The sequence below is a fragment of the Erpetoichthys calabaricus genome, chromosome 16 (genome assembly GCF_900747795.2).
Source record: "Erpetoichthys calabaricus chromosome 16, fErpCal1.3, whole genome shotgun sequence".
Classification (NCBI taxonomy): domain Eukaryota; kingdom Metazoa; phylum Chordata; class Cladistia; order Polypteriformes; family Polypteridae; genus Erpetoichthys; species Erpetoichthys calabaricus.
In genome coordinates, this window is record NC_041409.2 from 63,143,740 (window position 1) to 63,171,212 (window position 27,473).

The 27,473-nt window shown below is 36.3% G+C and overlaps 1 protein-coding gene across 1 annotated transcript in view; it reads left to right on the forward strand.

Moving 5' to 3' along the window:
- coq6 (coenzyme Q6 monooxygenase) overlaps positions 1-25,094 on the forward strand; it is an 82,114-nt gene extending 57,020 nt beyond the window's left edge. The window contains exons 5-12 of the mRNA XM_028822335.2: positions 4,213-4,343; positions 7,169-7,276; positions 9,162-9,224; positions 14,604-14,711; positions 18,291-18,493; positions 19,183-19,298; positions 24,240-24,406; positions 24,922-25,094. Of these exons, the coding sequence (XP_028678168.2) occupies positions 4,213-4,343; positions 7,169-7,276; positions 9,162-9,224; positions 14,604-14,711; positions 18,291-18,493; positions 19,183-19,298; positions 24,240-24,406; positions 24,922-24,951 (926 nt within the window). The 3' untranslated portion in view covers positions 24,952-25,094. The remainder of the gene's footprint in view (positions 1-4,212; positions 4,344-7,168; positions 7,277-9,161; positions 9,225-14,603; positions 14,712-18,290; positions 18,494-19,182; positions 19,299-24,239; positions 24,407-24,921) is intronic.
- Positions 25,095-27,473: the final 2,379 nt, after the last annotated feature.

Here is a 27,473-nt window from a genome sequence, read left to right on the forward strand (position 1 = left end):
TATGTATGGTTACACAATATTAAAAGACAGTGAACAACGTCAGTTACCTTTGTTCCCGCGTTTGATAAAAGGCAAGCTTTTAAGCCTGAGAAATCACCCCGTAAATGCACACGTTTAATTGCACATGTGTTAATATGTATGCTTACACAGTATTAAAAGACAGTCAAAAATTAACGTCATTTACCTTCGTTCCCGCGTTTGACTCGTGCTGTAAATCTCTTCCTTATTTTTAGTTCATGTGATTACGTAGGAGGCGTGATGACGCGATACGTGACTCCACCTCCTCCATTAGAGTATATGGACAAAAAATATGTTCCAGTTATGACCATTACGCGTAGAATTTCGAAATGAAACCTGCCTAACTTTTGTAAGTAAGCTGTAAGGAATGAGCCTGCCAAATTTCAGCCTTCCACCTACACGGGAAGTTCGAGAATTAGTGATCAGTCAGTCAGTCAGTCAGTTAGGGCTTTGCCTTTTATTAATATGTATAGATATGTACAGTGCATCCGGAAAGTATTCACAGCGCATCACTTTTTCCACATTTTGTTATGTTACAGCCTTATTCCAAAATGGATTAAATTAATTTTTTTCCTCAGAATTCTACACACAACACCCCATAATGACAACGTGAAAAAAGTTTACTTGAGGTTTTTGCAATTTTTTTAAAATAAAAAAATGGACAAATCACATGTACATAAGTATTCACAGCCTTTGCTCAATACTTTGTCGATGCACCTTTGGCAGCATTACAGCCTCAAGTCTTTTTTAATATGATGCCACAAGCTTGACACACCTATCCTTGGCCAGTTTCGCCCATTCCTCTTTGCAGCACCTCTCAAGGTCCATCAGGCTGGATGGGAAGCGTTGGTGCACAGCCATTTTAAGATATCTCCAGAGATGTTCAATCGGATTCAAGTCTGGGCTCTGGCTGGACCACTCAAGGACATTCACAGAGTTGTCCTGAAGCCACTCCTTTGATATCTTGGCTGTGTGCTTAGGGTCGTTGTCCTGCTGAAAGATGAACCATCGCCCAGTCTGAGGTTAAGAGCGCTCTGGAGCAGGTTTTCATCCAGGATGTCTCTGTACATTGCTGCAGTCATCTTTCCCATTATACTGACTAGTCTCCCAGTCCCTGCCGCTGAAAAACATCCCGACAGCATGATGCTGCCACCACCATGCTTCACTGTAGTGATGGTATTGGCCTGGTGATGAGCGGTGCCTGGTTTCCTCCAAACGTGACGCCTGGCATTCACACCAAAGAGTTCAATGTTTGTCTCATCAGATCAGAGAATTTTCTTTCTTATGGTCTGAGAGTCCTTCAGGTGCCTTTTGGCAAAGTCCAGGTGGGCTGCCATGTACCTTTTACTAAGGAGTGGCTTCCATCTGGCCACTCTACCATACAGGCCTGATTGGTGGATTGCTGCAGAGATGGTTGTCCTTCTGGAAGGTTCTCCTCTCTCCACAGAGGACCTCTGGAGCTCTGACAGAGTGACCATCGGGTTCTTGGTCACCTCCCTGACTAAGGCCCTTCTCCCCCAATCACTCAGTTTAGATGGCCGGCCAGCTCTAGGAAGAGTCAAACTTCTTCCACTTACGGATAATGGAGGCCACTGTGCTCATTGGGACCTTCAAAGCAGCAAAACGTTTTCTGTAACCTTCCCCAGATTTGTGCATCGAGACAATCCTGCTTGGTTTGTGCTCTGATATGAACTGTCAACTGTGGGACGTTATATAGACAGGTGTGTGCCTTTCCAAATCATGTCCAATCAACTGAATTTACCACAGGTGGACTCCAATTAAGCTGCAGAAACATCTCAAGGATGATCAGGGGAAACAGGATGCACCTGAGCTTAATTTTGAGCTTCATGGCAAAGGCTGTGAATACTTATGTACATGTGCTTTTTCAATTTTTTTATTTTTAATAAATTTGTATAAACTTCAAGTAAACTTTTTTCACATTGTCATTATGGGGTGTTGTGTTTAGAATTATGAGGAAAAAAATGAATTTAATCCATTTTGGAATAAGGCTGTAACATAACAAAATGTGGAAAAAGTGATGCGCTGTGAATACTTTCCGGATGCACTGTATATATGTATATGTTTATGTATATATATGTGTATATGTATATGTACAGTATATATATGTATATATGTATATGTACAGTATATATATGTATATGTTGTCACAAAGATGAGACATAGTCACATAAAGGTTTGGAGCAGCCACCCGTATAATTTGTTTTCCTGGCTGCAAAGTTGCTTATTTAAAGTATACAGCACTGATGTGCACACAACCGAGTCCAAAACAAGACTGAGGGAATAGGGAAAAGGTGCAGGCTTTTAAAGGGGGAGACAGGAAGTGAGATCATAAGGATCAGGCTCATGTTCTTCAGCCATTGGTTTGAGCCCGGACGTGACATCACAGGGGCCGGAGCCGGTAAGGTCCCTTCCATTGGCTCGGTCCCGGAAGTGACGACAAGAGAGCCAGGTGGAATCTCCCGTGAATGGTCTACAGGAAAGGGAGAAAAAAAGTCAGTGCACTCTGCCACATCCCGGCATGCCTCAGAACTGCCTTTACTCAAGTCCTTTAGCTGCCTCCCATGTGCACGTGTGTGACAATGTACAGTATATATATGTATATATGTATGTATGTATGTATATATGTATATATAATATGAATGTATACTGTTTATATGTGTATATACAATATATTCATTCTCTTTTCGCTGTTCCGTTATTTCACCGAGTAATAATTTCCATTTGTTTGTGCTAATGCGCTCTTTACTATCATTTTTTTGAATTTTTTTCGAATTTTAGTACTTTCATGAACTCTAACCTTCTCTGCATGTGTATCGCGCCAACGCTTTTGAATTCTTTACGACGTTCTACTTTGTCATCTACTTTTTGTCTTTTATTTTCAGCCCCGGGCATGGTTAAATCTCTTGGCACAAAGTCTCGTCTCGCTAGACATGAAAGTATCTCTCTGAAAAAGTCACATCTCGTCCCAAGCTAAAAAGTCTTGTCTTGTCCCAGGATTTTTTTATATTATACAGTATAATATATATACTGTATATAATGCGTGTGTGTGTGTGTGTGTGTATATATATATATATATATATATATATATATATATATATATATATATAATATGAGAGAGAAATATAGATATATAAATAATATATGAAACATTTTGTATACTACGAAACTGTATCCATAGCTACCTGGCTTTATCCAATATGAATGTATTCTGACTTTTCCCTATATCCTTCCTGCTTTGAATCCTTTTGCCTCCTAGGCAAGACTTTGCCCAAGCCACAATATCTAAAAATCTTAATATTCTGTCCTCTGAGAAAAATCATAGTGTGTGTGTGTTTTTTTTAATCTTAATGGAACAGTCTATTTGTTTTTTTTTTTCATTTTTGGATATTCTAGACTTCAGTAATAATATACATTTTATAAATGTAGCTTTCTAAACATTTGTTTTTCCAGTCCATTTTGTGTGTATTTTTTAATACTAAAACCTCTCATTTTACTTGGTGAAGCTGTGAGACCCTTTCATGAATTTCTTCCAAAATTATTACAAATAGCCTTTGGCAACAGGAAAAAAAATTATTTGAGGCAAATTTGCTTTGGAGGACTAAAAAGGCACTTCATGTATTTGTAGAAACCATGAACATAATTTCCAGAGGCACGTGTAAAAGAAAGAAATAGAAAATAATTTCCCATAAGCATGCAAACAGAAAGGGGTGCTGCTATTAATATAGTAAGTAGTGGTTAGCCAAACGTATTCAGTGGACTGCCAGTACCCAGTGGACCAGCTGCTAGCTGGCCTGAATACAGTTGTGTATAATTTACAGTATTGCAGCAAAGCTTAATCTGGACATGTGGATTAATGTTTGAAAATGTCACATAATGAAAAATGTGTGAATGCATTTTCATGGGGTTGTTTTTGGAGTTTAGAAACCCTTGTATATGTAAGCAAACTGAACATCGGTTTCATTCATTCTGAATTGTGTTAATAGCAGCATATCAAATATCACATTAGGTTTGTTGGTTATTTTTTTTTTTGTGGTGTGGAACTGTTTTTCTTTTGCAAAATGAGCCAATTGCTTACAATTTTTAATGTTGATGTATCTATTGTTAAATTAAAAGGTTTCTGACTTTTTTCTTAACATCTCACTGCATGACTTGATTTTGGATTTCTTTTTACAGGTCAGGTGCAGGTTCGGTACAGAAGCAGAGTGGTAAAGTATACATGGCCACCTCCCTACCATGTTGCAGAAAGAAGTCCTTGGGTCCAAGTGGAACTTGCCAATGGGCAGCAACTTCAAACAAAACTGCTGGTCAGTGCAATTTGTGTTGCCCTTGGCTAGAATTAAATAAACCAGTTTAGACTGCCCCAAAATAAAATATTCTTATTCCTGTTTGTGGATTGTACATTTCAAACATACCACCAAAGCAGAATAAACAGAGATTGTGTGGTCCCTTCTTACACCACCTTCCTTCAAATCAAGAGATTTCTTGGCCTCTATCCCAATTAGGCCTCTAACTTTGTTACCTCTGAGGACGTTGGGGAGTTTAAGGGGAAGTAAGTCAGTTACTTTGAATTTTATATATATATATATATATATATATATATATATATATATATATATATATATATATATATATATATATATAGTTGCATAGTTTACTGTCAAATAATGCAAAGAGTACGCAACATGTGTTTCGCCCTTATTTGGGCTCATCAGGCGTACACACTCTACTGCTCCCCTTGCGGGAATCGAACCTTGGACGTCAGAGACGAAGTCCCTTTACGCTGCGCCACGTCGTGTAGTTCTTTTATTTGACAGCCTGTAGATCAGAGTAATTACATTCATTGCATTCGTAGTCTGAGTCCTGACCTGATTGTATGGGTGGTTACCTACCAGGTAACGCATGTGGTTGGTCTGCCATTCGGCAAAAATCCGCCACGGGGTCCTCTTCAGTTGCGAGAAGCACATCATGGAATGTTGCATAGCATTAGAGTGTGTATGCCTGATGAGCCCAAATAAGGGCGAAACACGTGTTGCGTACTCTTTGCATTATTTGACAGTAAACTATGCAGTAAACTTAGTGGAACTGGCTATTTTACTGAATCTTAGTCTTGTACAATGTCATGATTAGCAAGTTGTTTTTTTTCCTGAGTTTCTCTTATTAAGCCTTAATCACAACAGTTTTCCTTAATTTTACATTTAAAGATGTTCCTAACTTTGGAAAGTCCAATGAGAAAACCTTTAGAATTTTTGTAGCCTCCATAACTTTATATTAATTTATTTTTCTTATTCAGCTGATCACCATGGTGGCTGACAGTAAGCACAATATTCTCAGAGGTAGGAAGAGTGAGAGTAGTTTTCTAATCTGCAACTGCCTTCAGATATAACTGACAAGCTTTGAAGTAGTGTACTTTTTTTTAATAAATTTTCCCGATGGGTGTCCAAACCTTTACACAAGTCACATTCAATGTTGTAGCTTTTCAGGCTGTTAAATGAAGCAAATAAAAAGTAGTAATGGTCCAAAGAAATCTTCTTTAATAAATCATGTTTATGTTTAAAACCTAAAGAAGTCTGACAAACAAGAAAGACCTATCAGTCTATCAAGCTTGTAGGTTAGTTTGTAGCGAAGTTGTCAGAATATCTCATCCTTTTTACTTTTTCAAGTATTTGGTTATATTAATTTGTTATATTTATTTATTTATTGCACTCACTTTTTTAATTAAAAGATTTAGTACAATATCCAATTTCACAAGTGGTACCCAATTAAAAGACCCAATGGAAATAATAAAACCTTGTTATTTGGGCAGTAAGTGTACATGTTCTTGAAAACATCATATAACCTTAGAATAAATACACACAAGCACTGATACTATAAAAATTAAAAAAGGAAATTTCTAGTGTGTTTCTAAAACTTACTGATATTATGTATCAAATTCTCTTCAGGAAAATGTCATAGTTTTGGTCACATTTCCATTGAAATTACACTGTACTGCTTTTTTTTAATTAAGAATAAGCAGCTGTTTAATAAAGTAAATAGGTCAACAGATTATAAATAACAAGAATTAAACACAAAAAGGAATTTTCAAGTTAAAAAGTATCTGAATAAATTTAGAATAAAATTGCAACTGTGGTGATGCACAGAAACCGAGTAACAGAGCTGAATTCATCTGCGTATTTAAAAGACATTCATGTTTTACAGGTGAGCAGGTTTGCAAATCCATTTAAACTGTTACCTTAGTGAAACCAATATGGTATATATGAAGTAAGCTAGTTTAATAAATTTGATACTAAATAATAAAAAATTATTATTACAAATAATAAAATGATTTTATGTTAAAATGTTAAAATACCCAGAGTTGACAGAGTGAGCATTACCGTTAAAGTAGGGCTATACAAAAGCTCCAGCAAATGCATTAAATGAAAATAGCCTTCTCTGCATGTGCTAATGAATTAATTATAAAAAGAAGGGTAGTTTTGTTTATGATGTCTCTGAATGCTGGATTGTATTTTGTAATTTATTTTAAGAGACTTATTTTGGTTTTTAGCCGTGTGTCATTGAAGAAATCAAAATATGGGAGACATGGGGGTTGATCACCAGCGCAAGTATCATTTAACTGTTTGTTGGTTGATTACTGAGAAGGCCAATTTATTGCACAGCAGTAATTTGCCTAGCCACAAAACATGGACATTCTTTACAAGTTGAATTTTGTAAAACGTTACAAGCTCCTTGGGAAAGGGAGATGAATTTTCATTATTCATTTAATTATGCAGCAGTTATGGTGAAAACATTAATTTTCTATGTGGAGGAAACATGGGAAATGTTTTATACTTAATTATTTTTCTTTTTCTTTTTTTTCCATTTTAGTGTTTCATTTTAGCTTCTTTATACAAGTCAATATTAAATTTGTGTTTTCATATTGATGACCTAAGATTTGTTAATTTAAGTGCCTCTTAAAGTAATGTCTTGCTCAAATATTTTCCCAAATTCATATATTCTGTACATACAGCATCTTCCATTAAAATAAAATGAAAATGCACTTTGCTTAGGTTTGTAAAGTAACACAGATGGATGTAATCTAATTAACTGAACTGTTAAATTAACTTTTTTTCTTTTTAATTTATATATAATATAGATAGGGGCAGATGGGCCTAATTCCATGGTTCGAAGAACAGCAGGAATTCGTACCATCCAATGGAACTATGACCAATCTGCTGTGGTTGCTGTGCTTCATTTGTCAGAGGTGAATTATTGCTGACTGGCCTGTTTGCCTACTTTTTATGAGATGTGGTGTGATGTTAGTATTTCCACAGTAACTAAGATAAACAGAGAATGGTAGCACACTGGCTTGCTGGCTTTCACTTGTCTAGCTATTAATCAGAACACAGTTTGAAGCACAGAATACCATTTTTCACTACTTTGAATATGGGCAAATGAGTTAAGTGCTAAGGTCCAGAAAATGTTTTCCTGTGCAACCATGCAAACATACTTAAAATATTATGTTTATGCAGAAACTGGCCATTCAGCTAAGTATAATTCATTAATTCATCTTTACAGTATGTAATGGCGCCATTGAAGTTTGATATTGAGGGTAAAATGTTTTAAAGGTGCTATATTCTGCCACGTCACTAGCAGTTTTGTTTTATGTAACTGCACTTCTCATGTAAACATTTTTCAATCATTTGTTTAATTAAACCTTGACCAGCTTCCTTCTGTGTCTTTGTTTTTTTTGTTTTTTTTAAATAATTTATTAAACAACTTGTATCTGTATGTGTGCATGTGCTTATGTTGAATATCCAAGTGCATACTTTAATCGAAATTTTGTGCTTCGTTAATATAAAGATGGAAATCTAGGTACATTATACCAGACTTTTTTCATCTTTAGTAAGACCTTGTAACCAACAGTATTTCATTGAAAGTCAAAACAATTTCAAAGGAAAAAAATGTAAAAGCTACAAACTTTTAATACTTTGGTTGAATAAATATTTGCATTCTTTAACAAATACTGCATGGACACAAATTTTGCTTTCATTACAGGAGTACTTATATCTGTTGTAGGTCTATATTAACTTTGAGCAGCTGTATTTTTGTGTGTTCAGGCATTTACTAAAAGATGCAAAGTAGAATATTTACCATCAAGCAATAGCATATAGATTAAATTATTGGATAAGTGAAATATAAGAAGAGCAATGCTGGTAGAAAAGAAATGAGCAGGAAAAATAGAAAGAAAAGAAACACCATAAAAACAGAAGAAAGATTTTGTAATTTATCCTTTCTATGGATGGGTCTATCCTCTGACTGGGTTGTTCTAAGAATTGATTTAGTTGAATTGGTGGTATGCTTCAAACTGATATTTTGTTGAAAGATAATGTTCTTCCTTAATTGTAGTAAAATATGTTAAATTAGAAGGAAGAAATATATTTACCATGTATATACAAGAGTAATATACTTTTGCAGGTCTCTGTATATATAAATAGGATTCAGAACCACATTGTTTCCTTTTTCCTTAAGATATTTTTACTGTTTGGCTGCTGATTTGCAGTTTCTTAGAAAGTGTTTGAAATTACTTTTCAGACTGTTAGATGTCAACAGCTTAATTTTAGGGTATTGGTAGAATTTAATTTGAATTTGGCATGACTTGGGCTCAACTTCACTTTGATGGATCAAGCTAAATTTTACCTAATTTATATTAGGTAGAGCTGGTTAAATCAGTTATAATTGTCCATCCAAGTATTTAAACATATTTAAATACCCTGCACATCAAAGAAATGAAAAAAGCACCAAACTTTTTACCTGGCACTGTACGTGTTAGGTTGTGTGTACATTTAAGTTCTGAGTGTTCTTTATAGTCATACTAATAGCCTAGCCACTTGATCACAGCTTCTCCTTTGAGATTTTTTAGCAGATTTTTTACTTTAGAGTGTTGGTAACTTGGATTTTAAAGCCTTAAATTTTGAAGTGGATCCATCGATTTTTAGTAATGTCTAAACAAAGTATATACATGAAAAGTGACAGAAGCTGGCTTAGACCACAATATAATTTTTCCTATTAGCTCTCAGAAGTGCATGGACGTGCTTTTTTTTATTTCTCCTCATTCAATATGTTTTCCATATCTTTCTGATTTTTAGCCCACAGAAAACAATGTTGCTTGGCAAAGATTCCTGCCTTCTGGGCCTATTGCAATGCTCCCGGTAAGATACTGTTTTAATGACAAGCAATTAAAGGAGTATGACAGATTTCAGGATTAGTATGGTCTTGTGTGGCTGCTGTTTTTCTCCTTTAGGTTTTAAATTAATTGTTAGTCACTGTATTTTATTTGATAATATTTGGTAACATTTTTATTTGTTCATATAGCCCAGCATCATTATATATATATATATATATATATATATATATATATATATATATATATAAAAGCTTCTGATTTGTTTGTATTTATTTGGTTAGCATTAATACTGTGTGTTACATACATCTTGATTTAAATTTCCTAGCGATTGCTCCACTCTTGGTGGAAGCAACGTTTATATGAAATAAACTGTTATTATTCTTAGATAGGTTTGTCATAGTGTGGCAAACCTGGATTTTTATTTTGCTTTTCCTGGGGAGTGTTGCAGTAGTAACACACTGAGGATAGCTGACCAGGGGACTTGTTTGTAAAACTTTGTGTGGATTCAAATGTGAAGAAAACAGGAAAATTGTTAAACCTAAAAATCAGATTTATAAAACTTGGTGTACGCAATTTACCATCTGTAAATCACAGTTATCTTGTAAATGTGTGTAAGTGAACATACCTCGACCCCTGCCCGGTTGCAAGCCTGAAACAACCAAATATGGACCATGCATTTAAACCTTGTACAAATGCAATCACAATGCCGCAGACCTGCATTGGCTGGTAGATCTCCTACCCGATAAATCCAGATGCCGCCACTTGCATATGAGGTGTCCTATAGTCCACTCCGTCTGGCACTGTATCACCTCTCCTCTGCTCTCTGGAGACAGGAAAAGGTGTAAGGTACAAGCGTCTCAGTGAGCAACTACTGTTACCTAGCAAATGTAATGACATGACAGCTGTTACAATGAATAGTATAGGTCATGTGAAAGAGTGAGGGTTCAGCTTGTTACCTTGACAACAAGCCAGATATCATGTACAGCACCAACAACAAGTGATCTGCCTTTTGTTGTCAAAGTATCAAAATATTCATAAGTAATGGAATTGATTATATAGTGTGCATTACAAATGTACTCCTGGTTTGTTCTGGCTTTTGACAGTTGAGCCTTGTAGACTGCCAAGGGGCATGGCTTTTATTGCAGGCCCATTTCTTATAGTAACTTATTTCTAAATTATGGAAACACTAATCAGTATAAACCTGTAAACTGTTGTTTTTGAACTAAGAAGGTGACGTTTGTTGTTTTTATACCAGTTAAAACATTTTTTGTAATCAGTTAAACGTTTAACTCATTCAGACAGGTGTCTGAAATTATTTTTATCCTTGGGTCAGTTTTATTCAGCGCTGTTCATTGAGGGGCAACAAACACTCTTAAGCACTAGGGCTCCATTGCTCCCGTGACTTTTGATACCCTTGCCAAAAAGTGTGCTGTCATAGCACATTACTTTCTTTTATTATGTGCAATTTTAAAATATTTTATTACATTTTCTATATAATGTAAGGAGTAATATCTTTTTAATGCTCCATTGCATAAATAGTGACACTGCTCTTCCATGTGCTCATACACTTCATGTATTACATTAGAAATTAAATTTTGGGATGCTGATTAAAATGAGTTGATTGGATTTGGCCCGCTTTTGCGGCCACTTCACAGATGGAGTCTATGTGAATACAATAGCGCGTTTTCCTTTTAGTTGTATAGCAAAAGTACTGTGTTGCCTCAAAAAAAAAAAATGAGTCATGGGATGACAGATGCCACAGAGTCACAACATTTGTCAGTTTCATTCTTGGCATCAGAGCTGACTTGTGGACTTATGGTTAATGTCACTGATCAAGGTTAACAAAAGCAGTGTCATTCTCACTAGGTGCTGTTATTGCAATATGAGTGCAGTCAACTGATGGTTCATGAATTAGTCGTCTTCAAGGACAAAAAATAATCTTGCCAGTCCCTAAAACCTTGTTTCCATTTTGCATGACCATTTCCATAGTCTTCAAGTAGCAGCAAACAAGCCATATTGTGTCAAACAATTAGGCTTTAAATAGGCTGTAAGGCATGATATTTATAGATTTCTGTGTTTTGCTACACTGACCCTTTTTAAAGGAAACTAAAATAGAGTGCATACATCATATTAATCTTTTATGAGCCTTAATATGATTGTCACGTGATAAGCCAAGTTCAGTGGTTGTAGAAATGAAGCAAATATAAAGACACCCGCTTGGCTTATCACGGACATTGGAAAAAAATGTTGAAGAAATATTTTATTTGCCTGTTTTACCTCCCCTTTCCCAGAATAGCATGGCAGTGGCACAAAGTTTCACCGGCGTTTGAGCACAAGTTTGCTCAAAGGGCTTCCTGGAGGCCTACAGGTGCTTTGAGAGCAAGCCATGGGGCTTGAACTAGCCAATGCCAAGGCACGAGTCTGAAGCTGTCTTTGGCGTACACTTACGGTTTCTGGCAGCCAAGTGCGGAAGCGTGCTCCTGTAACAACTGCAGGGGAGAAGGCGAATGTTCTATTTTTAAATTCAGAAGGATAGAGAGCACAGTTTCAGAGTAGCTGGCAAAAGGGAACAGAAGTTAAAGTGGGAGAAAGTAAAACAGCACTCACTTACTAGAGGCTGAGCAAGGAGCCTTAACGTCACCAAGACAGACGGATACGCGAGTGCGGGAATGTTTAAATAGGATGGACTGCACCTGAGCAGGTGTTTTGACGAATGGTGCACATCCCGACGTGACGGTTTATTGGAAGTACACGGGTAAAGTAAATGAGGACTGGATGGACAAAAGGGCTTGCTGTATAAAACCATGGTCTGAATGCCAGGTGTCGCCATTTGTCCAGGTCTTCGGGCTTAAGTGTAGATCTGTGCTACTGATTTCCTTATCTTAGTAATAGAGATATGTATCAACTTTTGTGTATATAGTAGGTGCTTAGTTTTTCATTTTTTGATTAATTTTTAAGTCTGTGCTTTGTGAACTGTCTTGTAGCTTGGTGAAAGAGGAGGAAGAGTTTTTTTTCCCTTCACTCTTGTTTTGGGAGCCACTGTAAATATTATAAGTAGCTTCTGCACTAATTTTGCATGTTTTGGAAGTGTCTTTGTATCAGACTTTTAAATATTTTTGCAAGACATTTGTTTGTAAAATAGTTTGGACACGGGTGGAATAAAACAGCATCCTTTTTTTGAATAGTCTTGTTCAGTATCTCATACTCCATCCCCCTGGTTGCTCAGTCTAGTTTATTGGCACCCCAGGTTGGGAATTGTACAACAGTGTCCTTGCCCAGGGTGTCACACATCAACGCACATTATAATAACGGATCGTTGATATGAACTATTGTGTGCATGAGTCTTCATTTAGCTGGTTTCGCTACATTACTGTACTTGGTCAAAGGTGCCATCATCTTTGGGAGGGAGACTAGGGGGACGAGATGTGATTGTCTCGGAAGACAATTTGAAGTTCCGCGAGAAACACTTTAACTTGCTCCCAGCTCTTAAAACAACGATAAGCAACAAGCAAAACACGCAGCTCGCCAGCAGCAGAAAGCCAGCAGATGATCCGACCGTTTCTCCTTGCGTGCGTTCAGCCATCCTAAACCCCCCCCCCCCCCCCCCCCCCCCCCCCCTTCACAATGCGAGCAGCAGAGACGCGAAGTGGCGAAAGGACAGTTGCTGTACAGGCTTTAAAATGATTGACGGGCAGCACAACAACAGCAGCAGAAAGACAGCAGATGATCCGACAGCATCTCCTTAGCATACATTCAGCCGCCCCCCTTGACAATGCGAGCTGCGTTATACTTCCTGCGAGAGAAAGATTTAACCATGCCCGGGGCCGGAAATAAAGGACAAGTATTGTTTTTACAACGTCACGCAAGACAAGGCAGTGAGACATCATTTAAAACAAGTCCACGGACATCTAACCTAGCAGTTGTTGGATTGCTTTTGGCAGACACACTTCATGTGCTCCCAGCTCTTAAAACAATGTCAAGCAAAATACGCAGCTCACCAGCAGCAGAAAGCCAGCAGATGATCCGACTGCTTCTCCTTGTGTGTGCATTCAGCCACCCCATCCACCCACCACCCCACCCCTTTCCCTTCACAATGCGAGCGGCAGAGACGCGAAGTGGCAAAAGGACAGCTGCTGTATAGGCTTTGAAATGATCAGGCAGCTAGACAAGCAGAACAGGCAGCTCGCCAGCAGCAGAAAGACAGCAGATGATCTGACGGCATCTCCTTAGCGTGCAAGAAAAAGATGTAACCACGCCTGGGGCCGGAAATAAAGAAAAAGTATTGTTTTTACAAACATTTTGAAGTAAAAGTGAAAATAATGCATATGTAACAATTCCTATGAAAATAACAATCTCTTTAAATTGTATATCTGGTAAACCAAACCCGGGGGTGGGTGTTTCTCTAAAATGTTGCACACGGTTGGATTAGAGTTGCTGTAAATATACACACATTTCAAGCCCTTTTTGTGCATACACAAGTTTATAAATCTAACCCTGGTCTCTCTGTCCCAAGTAGCTACCTCCTGCCTGGGAATACCTAGTGACTCCTCCTGAGACATTCAAGAGAGATAATCCCTTCAGAGAATGTCTTGGGACTTTCCCTAGGTCGTCTGTTTGTTTGGGGGGAGCATTCTGACTGTATGCCCAAACCACCTCAGTTGACTCCCCATCATCTGGACAAACGATGATTTTACGCTGAGGTCTACCCATATTTAGAAGCTCTCCATATAAAATATATGTAAAAATAACAAGGAAGGTTTTACGTTTTATATATAATAATACAAATATGATATGTTTTCTGCTCATACATTTTATGATCCTCATGAGAAGAAAAATATAAATACCTTGAAATGAAAACAAGATATTTGTTATTAAAAGCTTTGAAACATGCTTCCATCATATAAATAAAAGAAAGATGTTGAACTAAATTGGAAGGCAGTGTTTGGCACCAGAAATAAAGAAGGCTTTGTAGTAGGCCTTTGTTCTGTGTGTGCCAGCTGAATCCAGAGGGCCCACAGCCTTGACATTTACAGTGTGCTGCCTTTGGCAAAGGGACACTTAGCTCTACTGTGAATACTGAATAGGATGAACCATCTTATTGGTGTTCTGGGAAAATTATCAGTTGTTCCTGTAACATTCTCAGGTGTCTGGAAAACAGAACTCTTCAGCAGTTAGTGCACAAGAAACAAAATAAGAAGGAAAACTGAAATATGTAATTTTGTGTGGTAATGGCTTGTGCAAGTGTTTATGGTGTAGCTTTTTCCATCTATATAATTTGTCAGTTAGTGAAAGTTGGTTTTTACATGGTAGTGCATGGTTTAAGACAACCCATTTAAATAAATTTTGAATATACCTTTGTTAAATTGTTTCATTAATGAATATCTTTGTCTCTCTATCTGTGAAGTTGTCAGACAGTGCCAGTTCATTGGTGTGGTCTACCAGTCATCAACATGCAGAAGATCTGCTCAGTTTGGATGAAGAGACCTTCACTGATGCTGTAAACTCTGCCTTTGTAAGTTTCCATCCTGTAAATCTTCATTGGGTGAGGTTTTATGGTGATTTTTAATGAGCATCACTGTGTCTCATCTTAGCATGAGAGCACTGAAGTACAGGTCCACACTGTTAGATATCTGCTGTTTGAAATACTGTACATCTGCTTTATAGTTAAAAAGACCTACACAAGAACATAGGAATGGGTGTGCCAGTCTGTACAAAATTACTTTTTTACCCTTGTTTATGTTGGACTGATCCAAACCACTCCTTGCTTCCATTTTAACCAAGTGCAACTTGAAACTAGAGTATTTCGGGGAAAAAAAAAGTTTAAATTTCAGTGGCAATTTGATCAAACTGTTTCCATATTGCAGCTTTGTTCTTTTGTACAGTAAAGAAAATTTGAGAAGGTTTGTGTGGTTGACATACACAAGAGTGTTTAGCTGTATGTAACATTCAGCATATTATATAAAATAGTAACTTATGATCAGTCAGCTGTAACAATAGCACCGTCTTGTGCCTGACCCAGCAGACTCACATGGAGGCACGTTTAAAAATCAAATAAAGATTTATTTTCTTCACCTGTGGGGCACGTCTTCCCCGTGAACCCCACAGGCAATACACAGTCCCAAAAGCACTTAACACAACCCAAAACACGCCCTTCTGGCACCACGACTCCTCCGTTGAAGCTTCGTCCTCTCCTCCCGACTCTGGCCACTGAATGTTGGTGGCTGGCACCTTCTATAGCCCACCTGGAAGTGTTCCAGGTGCTTGACCACCTTGTTCCAATTGCACTTCTGGGTGGGGCTGAAGATTTGTCCAGCTGGGCTGTGGAATCCATGCAGCACCACCTGGCAGCCACCCCAGCTCCCAACCGGGCTGTGGAGGACTTCATCTCCCATGGAGCCCTGCGGGAGGTTGAGGCATCACTGTTGGCCAGGGAGGCTGCCACCAAGCGTCCCGGGGGAGGTATTGAGTGGCCCATAGTTGCTCCCCCGGAACATGTGCAGCAGGGGCATCCTGGCTGGGCATGGGACCCGGCCGCCTGCCACATGGCACATAAACTAAACTGATTTGATAGTGATAATAATAAAGAAAATAAGTGCATTGTTTTAGGGTTGTTTGCATATGATATAAGAAGTAGCTACTGCAATAGCCCTGTCTGCCTGTCTGAAACAACTTGGGGGCACCCTGTGGACCAGTTTTGTTGAAATGTAGAACATTAAATTTGTCAAGGCAATACAGTTTTCATTAAGCTATCTCTACAAAGTTTTGAAATGTCAAAATCTCCCATTGGAAACCATTGCTGAATATTCACTTCACTGTCTAAAAACAAAGAATCATTCTGTGCAACTTGAATTATGAATTATTTTACTGTTTAAATTTTACCTTTACAATGGTTACAGCAACTTATATATTTATCTCTCTTTTTACCTCTGATAGCCCCTACTAAATGTAAATAATATATAATACATTTATTTATGTATTTAATTATTAATTAATTATTAATTATAATGAATCATTAATCAGAAAGTTACTCACTGTTTCCATTCACAAGGGCGAGCAGTCTTCTATCAGCAAATCCAGCTACATACATGCAGAAACCTCTATATCAGCAAATTGTTTCTGCTTTATGAAGTCTTCCCAGCTGCTTGAGCCCAAAAGGAAGAGAACCAGTGCATCAGCATCTCACTAAAAGTATAAAATGCAAGCAAAGCAAATTAAAGATTATATGAATGAAGCCATTATGCACAGAGTAAATAAACAATTATTTAGTATTAATCTTACAAAAACAGCCTCACAGCTCCATTGTCTACATTATAATGCTATACTATTTCAAGTAGTGTGTTTGAAGCTCCAGTCACATTCTAGTGTTGCCTTGCAGTTTCTAAAAGCAGTGGAAGTAAATGTGTCCTTTTTGGAGAAAGCAGCACCAAACAGCTGACAAGAAAAAAAGCATGTTCCGAACTTGGCAGAACTCTTAAGCCTTGGCTGTAACTGGTAACATGCAGTGCTAGAGCACCTTTTGCACTGCCAGTTAAGTGTTCTGTAGTAAGTTTTTAAAAGGTTTACCTTTATTTAAATCTTTCTGGAGTGATGAGGTGGTCTTTTGATTAGGTGTAATTATGCTATTGGCAGTCTCGCTTGCAATGGATGAGGACAATTGTTCTTTTTCTCCATCCACTCCCCAACAAGCTAGAGTATACTTGTCTATTGCTGCTGCAGCATGACTTGTTATGAGTACTCCACCTTTTGGGACAAAAAAAAAAAAAAAAAAAAAAAAAATCTGTACTTGACTTTGGATTTATTACTGTATATCTGTTAATATCTTAGCAAAATCTGATAAAACCTAATGAGCTCAGTTGTCTTATCTGATTTAAGGAACACTTAATGTCTAAAACACAACTGATAACTTTTCTTTGTGAAATCATAATTAAAACCGTAAAATACAATACCGTCAAGTAAAACCAGTTACCATAAATTCTCTGATTTTGCAGTTGCTTCTGCTGTGTGTTGAACAGAAAAAAGCATTCCTTCTACTAGAGTATTAAACTAGTTCTGGGAATGTTTGTACATATATAGTTATGTTAATTTACTATGTCTGCAGAGAAGCATTTGGTATGTATCAGTTGAAAAATAAGGCTACCTGTCTAGAGTACTGTTAAATTATATTTGGCAGTTCATTTATCACAATATGAGTTGTAGAATAGAGAGCCAGAGAGATGGAATAGTTGGTGCAATAGGGATGAGGGGAGCTTCTTTATCATTGTTACAGTCACACACTAATCTATTACAACTAAGTCACAATCATGTTCTTTAAAAAAAATAAAAGCCAGGGAGTGAATTTGTGCTTTAAATCCTTTAATCTTTAGACTGAATTACCTTAATCGGTTTGAGAATGTAATGTGAGGCACACTGAATTAATAAATATTAGAATCTTATCATTTTATATAATGTTTTCTGTAGCTACAATCCAGTATGTTCAAAGTTTATAACTGTATAATAATTTTTACATTTTTAGTATTTTTTGTAAATTTACAGTATAACATTCAGAGTTTTATAGTAATGGTACTTTTACATATAACAAGACAGTGTCAGGCTAAATTAAAGACAAATAAATTAAGACATTCATGTCTGTTTAAACTGCAGTTGTTGATGGTATAGATGAGTTTGATATTTACCACCTTTCTAAATATCTTGACTACAAAAACATTTTTATTTTTGAAAAGACTATGCATACAATAGATTTTGGTCAGCATGGTTAAATTCTTTGGATAAGGAGCTGTGGAAAAAATTATGTGTACTTGATTCTCTGTCAGTTGACTTGGGAAATACAGAATTTTTGTTGTGTATACATAATGCTTTTCTTAATAATGCAAGAAATAGTAATACATTTGAATTTGTAAAGATAATCTATTTTGGCTTTGTAAATCTGAGATTTTTTTATTGAAATTTATAATATGTAAATCTTAATTGGGTTTTACTACATTCTAAAGCAGTACGTAGTGATGATTAAAATGCCTCCACAAGAATTTCTTGTTGTAGTTTTTATTAGCTCCATAGGAATTACTATTTCTTTTTCTTTCTTTTCTTACTGCAGTGGAGTAATGAGTACCACTCTGACTTAATCGACACCGCTGGATCTGTCTTCAGGTCGGCATTATCATTATTGATTCCGTATGGCTCGTCGCCACGCCAGCTTCCCCCCAGTGTGGCTGGCATTGGACCTCAGAGCAGAGCTACTTTCCCCCTAGGTGTTGGGCATGCATCTGAGTACATCTGTCATAGAGGGGCTCTCATTGGGTAAGTCACCTTTCTTTCCCCTTGAGTCTTTAGTTGTATTGCATTTTATCCTAAGCCAACACTAGCAGTAAATCCAAATATGGTGAGCAGTTTTGATTTACTGCAGTTTCAGAATTGTCTACATGCTTTTAAAGAAGTAGGATTCTTCAAATAGCATTTTTGTTGATATAATGCCTAGACTATGGAGATTTATGGTAAAAGGAGGTTTTCATCTAAATTATTAGATCTAGTCAGATCTATTATATAAAATCACTACATGTTGATTATTGTACATTTTTTGTCTTTCAGAAGTATTTGCTGAAGCAATGTGTTGATTAATGCATAATGCAGTTTATGGGGAAATAATAATGGTAGTGTTTTTATATGGCTTTGAATGAAAAAAAACATCGCTTAATTTATTATCTTTAATTGACCAAGAGGATGGATGGATGGATGGATGGATGGATGGATGGATGGATGGATGGATGGATGGATGGATGGATGGATGGATAGATAGATAGATAGATAGATAGATAGATAGATAGATAGATAGATAGATAGATAGATAGATAGATAGATAGATAGATAGATAGATAGATAGAAATTCACAATAATAATGTCCATTACAAAAATAAAATGAGTCATTTTATCTTTTTTAAGACCAGGCATTACTCGTTTTTTTAATCTGGTTATGTGTGTTTTTGTTATAGAGATGCTGCTCACAGGGTGCACCCTTTGGCTGGTCAAGGGGTCAATCTTGGGTTTGGAGATGTGGTTTGTCTAACTCAGCACTTAAGTAAAGCAGCTTTTGATGGAAAAGACCTAGGTAACTATAAAACTTTGTTATGTCTTGTGACATCTCTTGATCCCGGCCCTTTTTTTTTAAAACATGCTAGAGATTTTTTATTAGGGAACCTCAGAAAATTAATCTTGATTGCATTTTAATTTTTTTTTATATTGCTGTGCACTTGGTTGTTCACATTAGTTGAGTATTTTGTAATAAGATGAACAGATAGTGATGAACACATATAACACAGTAAAAATAAAACATAACATTATGTACCAAAATACATTGTAATACACAAAGATTTTTAAGGTTCCCAGTTTTTTTTTGTTTTTTTTAGTTATTTAGACTTTAATACTTTGTAATGCCAGTTGGCCATAGCTGGGATAAACAAAAACACTTCCTTTGATGAGATTCTGAGAAAACTAAAGCTTTCGTGGATACAAGGCCCTTCAGATGTCAAATATGGCTGGGTTAAAATCACCATGTTGATTTTACACCGAGCTATACTGCAGGCTAGTACTTTTGACTGGTATGAATCGTGTAATAGTTTTAAGCTCAAGGCACTGCTGACATTATTTTCTTCAACTCTCGGTTATGCCAGGATGATGTATTTGGTGAAAGTGGTAGTAAGCTAGGAAAGTTAAAGTGAATGATTTATTAATATCTTGCCATGGTGATAGCCAATGTTATACTCTAGCCAGAAAGGAAAGTCAACAGGCAATAAAGTACTATGAGCTGCCATTCCAGTAGCTATTCCAAAAGTGCATTATCCATCCATCCATCCATTCATTTTCCAACTCACTGAATCTGAACACAGGGTCACGGGGGTCTGCTAGAGCCAATCCCAGCCAACACAGGGCACAAGGCAGGAAACCAATCCCGGGCAGGGTGCCAACCCACCGCAGGACACACACAAACACACACTAAGGCCAATTTAGAATCGCCACTCCACCTAACCAGCATGTCTTTGGACTGTGGGAGGAAACCGGAGCACCTGGAGGAAACCCACGCAGACACGGGGAGAACATGCACACTCCACGCAGGGAGGACCCGGGAAGCGAACCCAGGTCCCCGAGTCTCCCAACTGTGAGGCAGCAGCGCTACCCACTGCGCCACCATGCCGCCCCTAAAGTGCATTATGTTAAGAGTAATTTATCTTTAGTCTTTTTAATAGGACGTTTTTTAAATTGGTAGCATGATCATAGTCTGTGGCCACTTGAAGTGGTTTTGTTTATCCAGGGAATAAACAGAGCTGCATATTGTAGTATGCATTCTAAATGTAGTAATTCAGCTCATAAGACAAGCTTGCCGTATAAATACACAGTATACAGGTGGCAGTGCTGTTTCTTTATGAAAGATTGGCAACATGTATTGAAATAAAGTTTAGCTATTGGTTTGTCATTGACGGAACTGTAAAATACTACATGCTGTTGCATTTTCTGTTTTTCCATTATCCCTATAATGTTTATTGATGATCATGTTTTTATTGTGAAAAACTAGGGGCTTTGCCCCCTGCTCACTTCGCTCGCCATCCCCCGTGTTTGGTTTTCCGGATACACACTTTTAAGATGTTTTTTTTCTTTGAATTGTTGCTATTTCATTAGTTTCACTTTTATTTCAGAACTTATGTAAAAACAATATTTTGAATCTTTCGAGTCCAATCTTTTAAATGAGGTCAGTGAGACATGTGTTTAATGACTTTGTCAGGTTAGAGATAATGAAAACTGGAATTCAAAAGACTCAGAAAAACGTAGGCGCGAAACACATATAGAGCAAGATACAGAATATGAAAGCAGAAAAAAACGACACTGTCAGAAAAGAAGGTAAACATCGCATTAGCGCAAAAAAAGGGAAATTATTACTCGGAGAAATAACTAAAAGGTGAATAGAGATCGAATATATTGACACAGGTGATATGTCAGAGGTATGTAAATATTATAAGGCTTTGAAGTTTAAGTCAGAGAATTTCAAAAACGTGTTTTACCTTACATGCATTTATTGGTTACTTTGCAAAAAAAAATTATTAATTGAAGATGATGTAGATCACTTTGTCTGTGCTGAAATTCCAAACAGAGAAACCTATCCTGAATTATCTCTAACCTGCTCTGCATGTGTTTGGCCCTTTTGTTTTGTAACCTCTTTATGACATTTTACTTTGTTTTCTACTCTTTTATTTCTGACTTTGCTTTGTCCTGCTTTTTTTCAATTACACCTGGTTCGTGGTGATTATTTTCCTTTTTTTGAGTATTAATTTCCGTTTTTGTTTGCACTACTGCGATCTTTACTTTCTTTTTTTTTTTTTTTTATACATTCTAATTTTCCTACTTTCATATTCTTTAACTTTCTCCACATTTGTATCGCGCATACATTTTTTTTTTTTTTTGGAGCCTTTCGAATTCCACTGCTTTCATAATCTGCTGTACATGTGTATAGCGCCAACGTTTGTGAACATCTTTATGAAGTTCTACTTTGTCTTTTACTCTGTCTTTTAATTCTGAGCCCAATTGGACGTGCTTTGTTTAAATTCCACTTGTTACAGGCTGATAATTACTTGCCTTATTTTCTGAATTTGCACCTAGATTATTTTTTCTTTTTTGCTCTTTTTTCTCTCCAACGCTTTTGAGTCACTCTTCTCCGTGCTGCTTTCTTCTTCACTTATTCATCGACGTTTCATTTATAATGTATTGTCCTTATACGCTTTATATGCGCTGAGACCCTGGATCTGTGTGTGCTCAAATCCTTCACAAGACTGAATGTTTTGCTGCCCAGTTGTCTTATTTGACAGATTTTAAGTAGTGCGTGTCTTGCAAGAACTTCGTGTTCTCCGTCATCGCGTGACGGTCCTGGGTCAATCTCTTGGCACAATGTCTCATGTTTAAGGTCCTCGTGGGTCTTTTAACTATCTTCTGTGATCTTAACGTGAAGATCATGTATCGTCTCCTAGTCATTGACTCCCACAGAATTTTTTTTATAATGGAGAGATTTATATCATGTACCAGGCTTAAATGAATACTCCACCCAAAAATTGTCATTTTTGTATGTTTCTCTACCAGCATTGTTTGTAGTGATAGCTGAGAAACAGCTTTTAATCCCATGTTTTCATGGAGAACAGAGGTAACAGAATTACTGATATAGTGGGCTTGAATGGAGACTCAGTTTGAATTAATGCAAACAGTATAAAAATGTCCATGAAAAATTCTCTAATCATATTTCATAATCCATTTAGTATACTTTCAATGTCCTAAATGTGCATTATTGCGAAAATTTTATTAAATACATAATCTCTTAAAAAAATCATCTTATGCACACCAGTGAAGCACATTGAAGATGGTCAAATATTTGATTTAAAGACCTGCCTCCCACCTCATTCATTGATCAGAAATCCTTCTTAGTAATAGCTCATTCATTGGTTACCATGGAGCTTCACATTATATCAGGATTGCAAATCACTGTCAGAGAGGTGTACAGTCAGAGATTAAAAGATAAAGAAAAGCGAGCCAAAACATTATCATTTGGAAAGTATAACTTATGTTTCTGCAAATCCAAGATGCTTCAAGAACCAGAATGTAAATTCACCACTGCAGCTTCATAATCTGATGTTAAATAACTCTGAAGCACTGGGGTTGAAGAACATGTGAAGCATTAGTAGCTATTGCGTAAGCACTTCTTCAGGCCAGTGAATGTTGTTACATGCTAAATCTTGATAAATCCAAATAGTATGTAATGTTTATTGTGATGTGCCTTTAAGAAGCCATCATAATATGTGTTTTGTGCATGTGTAGACTAAAATTGCATACTGTTTCTGTGTATTCCTTTGAATCAATCTTGCCTTTTGTAATAATTGGAAATCAATCAGATGTTGGTTGCAATTTAGTGACAAAAATAAAGCATTTTCCCAACCGATATAATGTACATCTTAATAATTTTAAACTGATACTTTAACCTCTTTACAATGTATTAATTTCCTGTTATGCCCTCCAACCTGCAGGGGAAAAACATGGGAGTTGGTGGCAGAATTGGCACTCCAGCTACCATAAAAAACCTCACACTGTTCCATTCCATCTGAACTTGTGTGGTGCTGAGGTGTCACCTGTCACATGGCTGCACTCGGGCCCTAATCTGGGATCCTGAGTTGGTTTGTCATGTGGTGGGTGCGGCAATGCATTGTACCACTGTGTGCTCCTAACCTCTCTCTCTCTCAAGAATTCCGAATGTCTAGCTGATACACTGAAGGAAAAAAAATTACCTGTATAAATATAGCAAATGTATATTTTAGCAGCAAAAAAGCTGTACAGTAGCTGTACTAACTCTAACCCTAATTAATTGCAATTAATGATTTAAATGATTAAAACCTTTAAATGCCTGTTTATTTACATGTAACCAGTGTTTAATTGCCAGTGTCAGTTGTTTGAATAAAAAAATTAAACAATATGACAACTTGTTATTAATGAGAAGCATTTTATTTTCTATTATACCGTATGTATTATGGAGACATATTTTTGTACATATTTTATTTATGTATTTTAAGGGAAGTTTGTTTATTTTAGTATTTTTATGGTCACTGAACAATAAGCCTACAGAATTTCATTTTGTTAATAAAAACTGAACAGTTAACACCTGTCATTTATAGTTTAATAATAAAGATACACTTTTAATATCGAACATAAGGCTCCTATGTGTTTGGTTATGCAAGAGATTAGTGTAAAAAGTTTTTTAAAGGGATAAAGGATAAATTTTTTTTTTTAAAAAGTCAGAATCGGCTGATCAAGTAACATGAAATCGGTGACCTGATCGGAGCATCTCTAGAACTAGACAGTGCTACACTGGCTAGGATGAAGGTTCATGTTTTTAATCTATACAGTTTATCTTTTGAACATATTTTGGGATAATTCCATGGACTGCAGCTCCGTTAAATGTTCACGTAATATGTTGCTTATCAATGGTAAATTCTTCTTACAGTTACTTTTCCTGTTTGTATAGGATCTACTCCTCACCTGCTAGAGTATGAAACTGATCGGCAACGACACAACCTTCCGATGATGGCCGCTATTGATGCCATGAAAAGACTTTATTCTACAAAAATGGCTCCTTTTGTCTTGCTAAGGACATTGGGACTACAAGCCACTAACGCAATCTCTCCACTTAAAGTATGTTTGTAAGGGTGTTTCTTTCTTTTGATTATATGGTTTTGCATCCAGGTCTTTGAGTCATGAAAATGCATATATAATTTACTTGACCATTTAATGGTCATGAACTTACGGTATTTTTATCTTTTGTATAGAAGTTTAGTTTCCCAGAAATGTACATGTTGAGTTTACTAGAAATCTTATTGAAGTATAGGATAAAGCAGCTTTGCAGATAGGAAACTTTTTTTTTCCAGGTTTTCTTCAAGTGTTTTGAGGTCTTCAACACTCTCCACTGATTACACATAAGCACTAAAATTAATCCACAAATATAGTATTATAAAGAGCATAAATAAATAAAGCTGCAGACAGTTATGATGAATTTAGTTTTGTTGCACTTTTACTTTGTACCAGTCTCCCAAGTTCTGAGACTTAGACAAAACAATACAGTTGCAACATAAAATTTCTTGTAAGGATACTTAATGTAATCATTTTTAACTGCAGAATATACCTTAAATGTTTTGTTCTTTTATTTTTAGGATCAGATTGTAGCATTTGCCAGCAAATGAGAACTTTCAATTCAAGAAACATCTGACAGTGCTGAAACAACAGAAGAATAATTTTGGATGAAGCATCAGCTTACTGTTTGAAATTGCAAAACAAAAATCTATTCACCATAATGATTGTAAATGAATAAAGTATATTTTATATATATGTATGCTTATTTTTTGAGGAGGATTTTAGTGGGAAATGAGTAAGTAGAAGAAGTAATGACTAGATTGATTTTTGTTTTTACCTACTTTTTGTTTGTCTTTTCTAAAACTGCTTTCTGCATTTGTCCTATATCTCTAAACAGGGTAATCTAGAAAGACATCACTGTGAGGAGTTTCTGTGGTTTATGATTTGGACAATATCAGTGTGGTGTCAATAAGAGATGTTTTGCTTTGGACTGTAACTATGGAATTTGGTCACTGGGTGCTCTTTTCCCTTATAGCCATGCTTGTTACATTGTTACTGCTTGGCTGCTCCTTTTGTTTCTTTGTAGTTGAGGCATAAAAAGCATTCATATGTAATAATTAATACTCTTTACAAGCTTTTGCCAAGATGTAAATCACCTGCATTTCCTGGCTGGCTAAGTCAGGTGTTAAGACCCGCATCATATGTTTAGTGTACAGTATATTTTCTAGGAACTAGATATTAATATACAGGTTGTCATGAAAACACAGTGAAATGGAAAACTGAAGCACGAGGCTTTCCAAAATTCAGAGGTATACAATAGTGAAAAGAAAGCTGCATTTCCCTGGGTCACTTAATATATCACATTGATTAGATTATTGTTAATATTTGTTCACCTTTATTAAATTTTAAAGCCAGCCTCCATTGGAATATATTGTGAATCCAGCTCTAGGGTAAAGTAGCTATGAAATTTGACTGAGTTTTGTCTTTCTGTGAATAGATTTTATGTAATATGCTCAAACTTGCATGACATCTTATTATGGTTAAGTTGTCCTATCTATCACTGTATGCTGTGACGTCATGGACCTCAGGTATTTATTAATGTGTAATTGCATTTGGAAGAATAGTCATTTTATACTGTGCTGCTGTAAATGACGAAAGTGTCTTCTGTGATGCATAGGAATTACCAAGACTTATTACTGTGACTGTTTGTGGAATGTATCTCGGACAACCACAGTGAACACATCAGACACAGTAAAGGAAAACACACCAACGCTTAACTTGTTTGAACAGTTGTTTTTGGCAGTGAGCAACATTAAAACATGCAAGTGTTGGCGTTACTGGGTGTGAAACTGTACTTCTCAGTTGAGATGCTGCCGATTCTGGACAAACTTGCGTTCCCATGTGATTAAAGTAGTCTGACTGATTGCAGAAGTACTTGTCATTGGCCTAAGGTGGGATGCATTTAAGGTTCATTTTAGTGTTCTAGTTTGGTTGTCTTGTCAACTAATTGGAATAGGCACTAGAGTAGGAGTGGTATGCAGTAATCGGTGCTAAGACAAGTATTTAAAAGGGTGTATTAAAGGTACTGTTTCTAAAGGCGTTAACTGTTAAGTGGAAGGAGAGAGGTGATTAAATTACTGCTCGTGGTAAAAAACCTCGGGGTGAATTAGGAGTACTAAATATGAAGAACCGCAAGAGACTGGAAGCAGTTCTATCTTCCATAATTTGCTGTTCAACTGTTTTAAATGGTTTCACTTGCTGTTCCTTGTGGATACTGAGTTTTTTTGCAGTAAATACAATCTCAAAAATTATCTAATTCAGTTTCATTTCTTTGTGTTGTCACATATCGGTATTGACCCAGAGGTTGAAGTGACACATAAACTGATGGTCTAAACCTGTGTATGTGCCATGTAATTTAAAAGTAAGTTACTTGTGCATCTGTCAAATGTAACACTAAACCATTCTTTTACGGCATAGAGCTGAGCTCAGTTCTGTTGTTTATTTTTACCTTTCCTTGCGTTTATTTCTTAAATTTATGCTTTGACCACTGGTTTCAGAGTTTTGTTTTAAGAAATCGATTAGTATAACATTAATTAATTCTTTTATCCAAAGATTGCATATTACAATACACTGCATTACTGTATTGCTCGTGGCAGGCAATAGCTTGCTTTTTTCAAAGAATTAAAGTAAACCTGAAACTATGGTTAGTCTGTATCTAAACAGAACTTTTATATTTATACAGCTGTATTAAACTGGTACTTTTTATTTTCCATAAAATCTGATTTCATTCTTTTTAATAAGGTTTTGACATGCGAAACTTGTTTCACTATTTATTTGCTGCATTAAATACACAGACACTTCATATCTCAAAAAGTGTTTTATTAAAACAAGAAAAATATATTAAAACAGTTTGGTATTATTGAAGAGCACCAGCATCTCTCACATCATTGAACAGTTTCTACACAGAAACTGCCCAACCTCTTCCTGATACAAAGACATTAAAATAGACCAAGACACAGATCAGACATGGACAGTTATTTGGGTATGACTTTGTTTTGCAGCATTAATCTCAGAATATTTCTACATATTACCCATAACAATTTTAAAACATTATGAAATATAAGTATTGCCT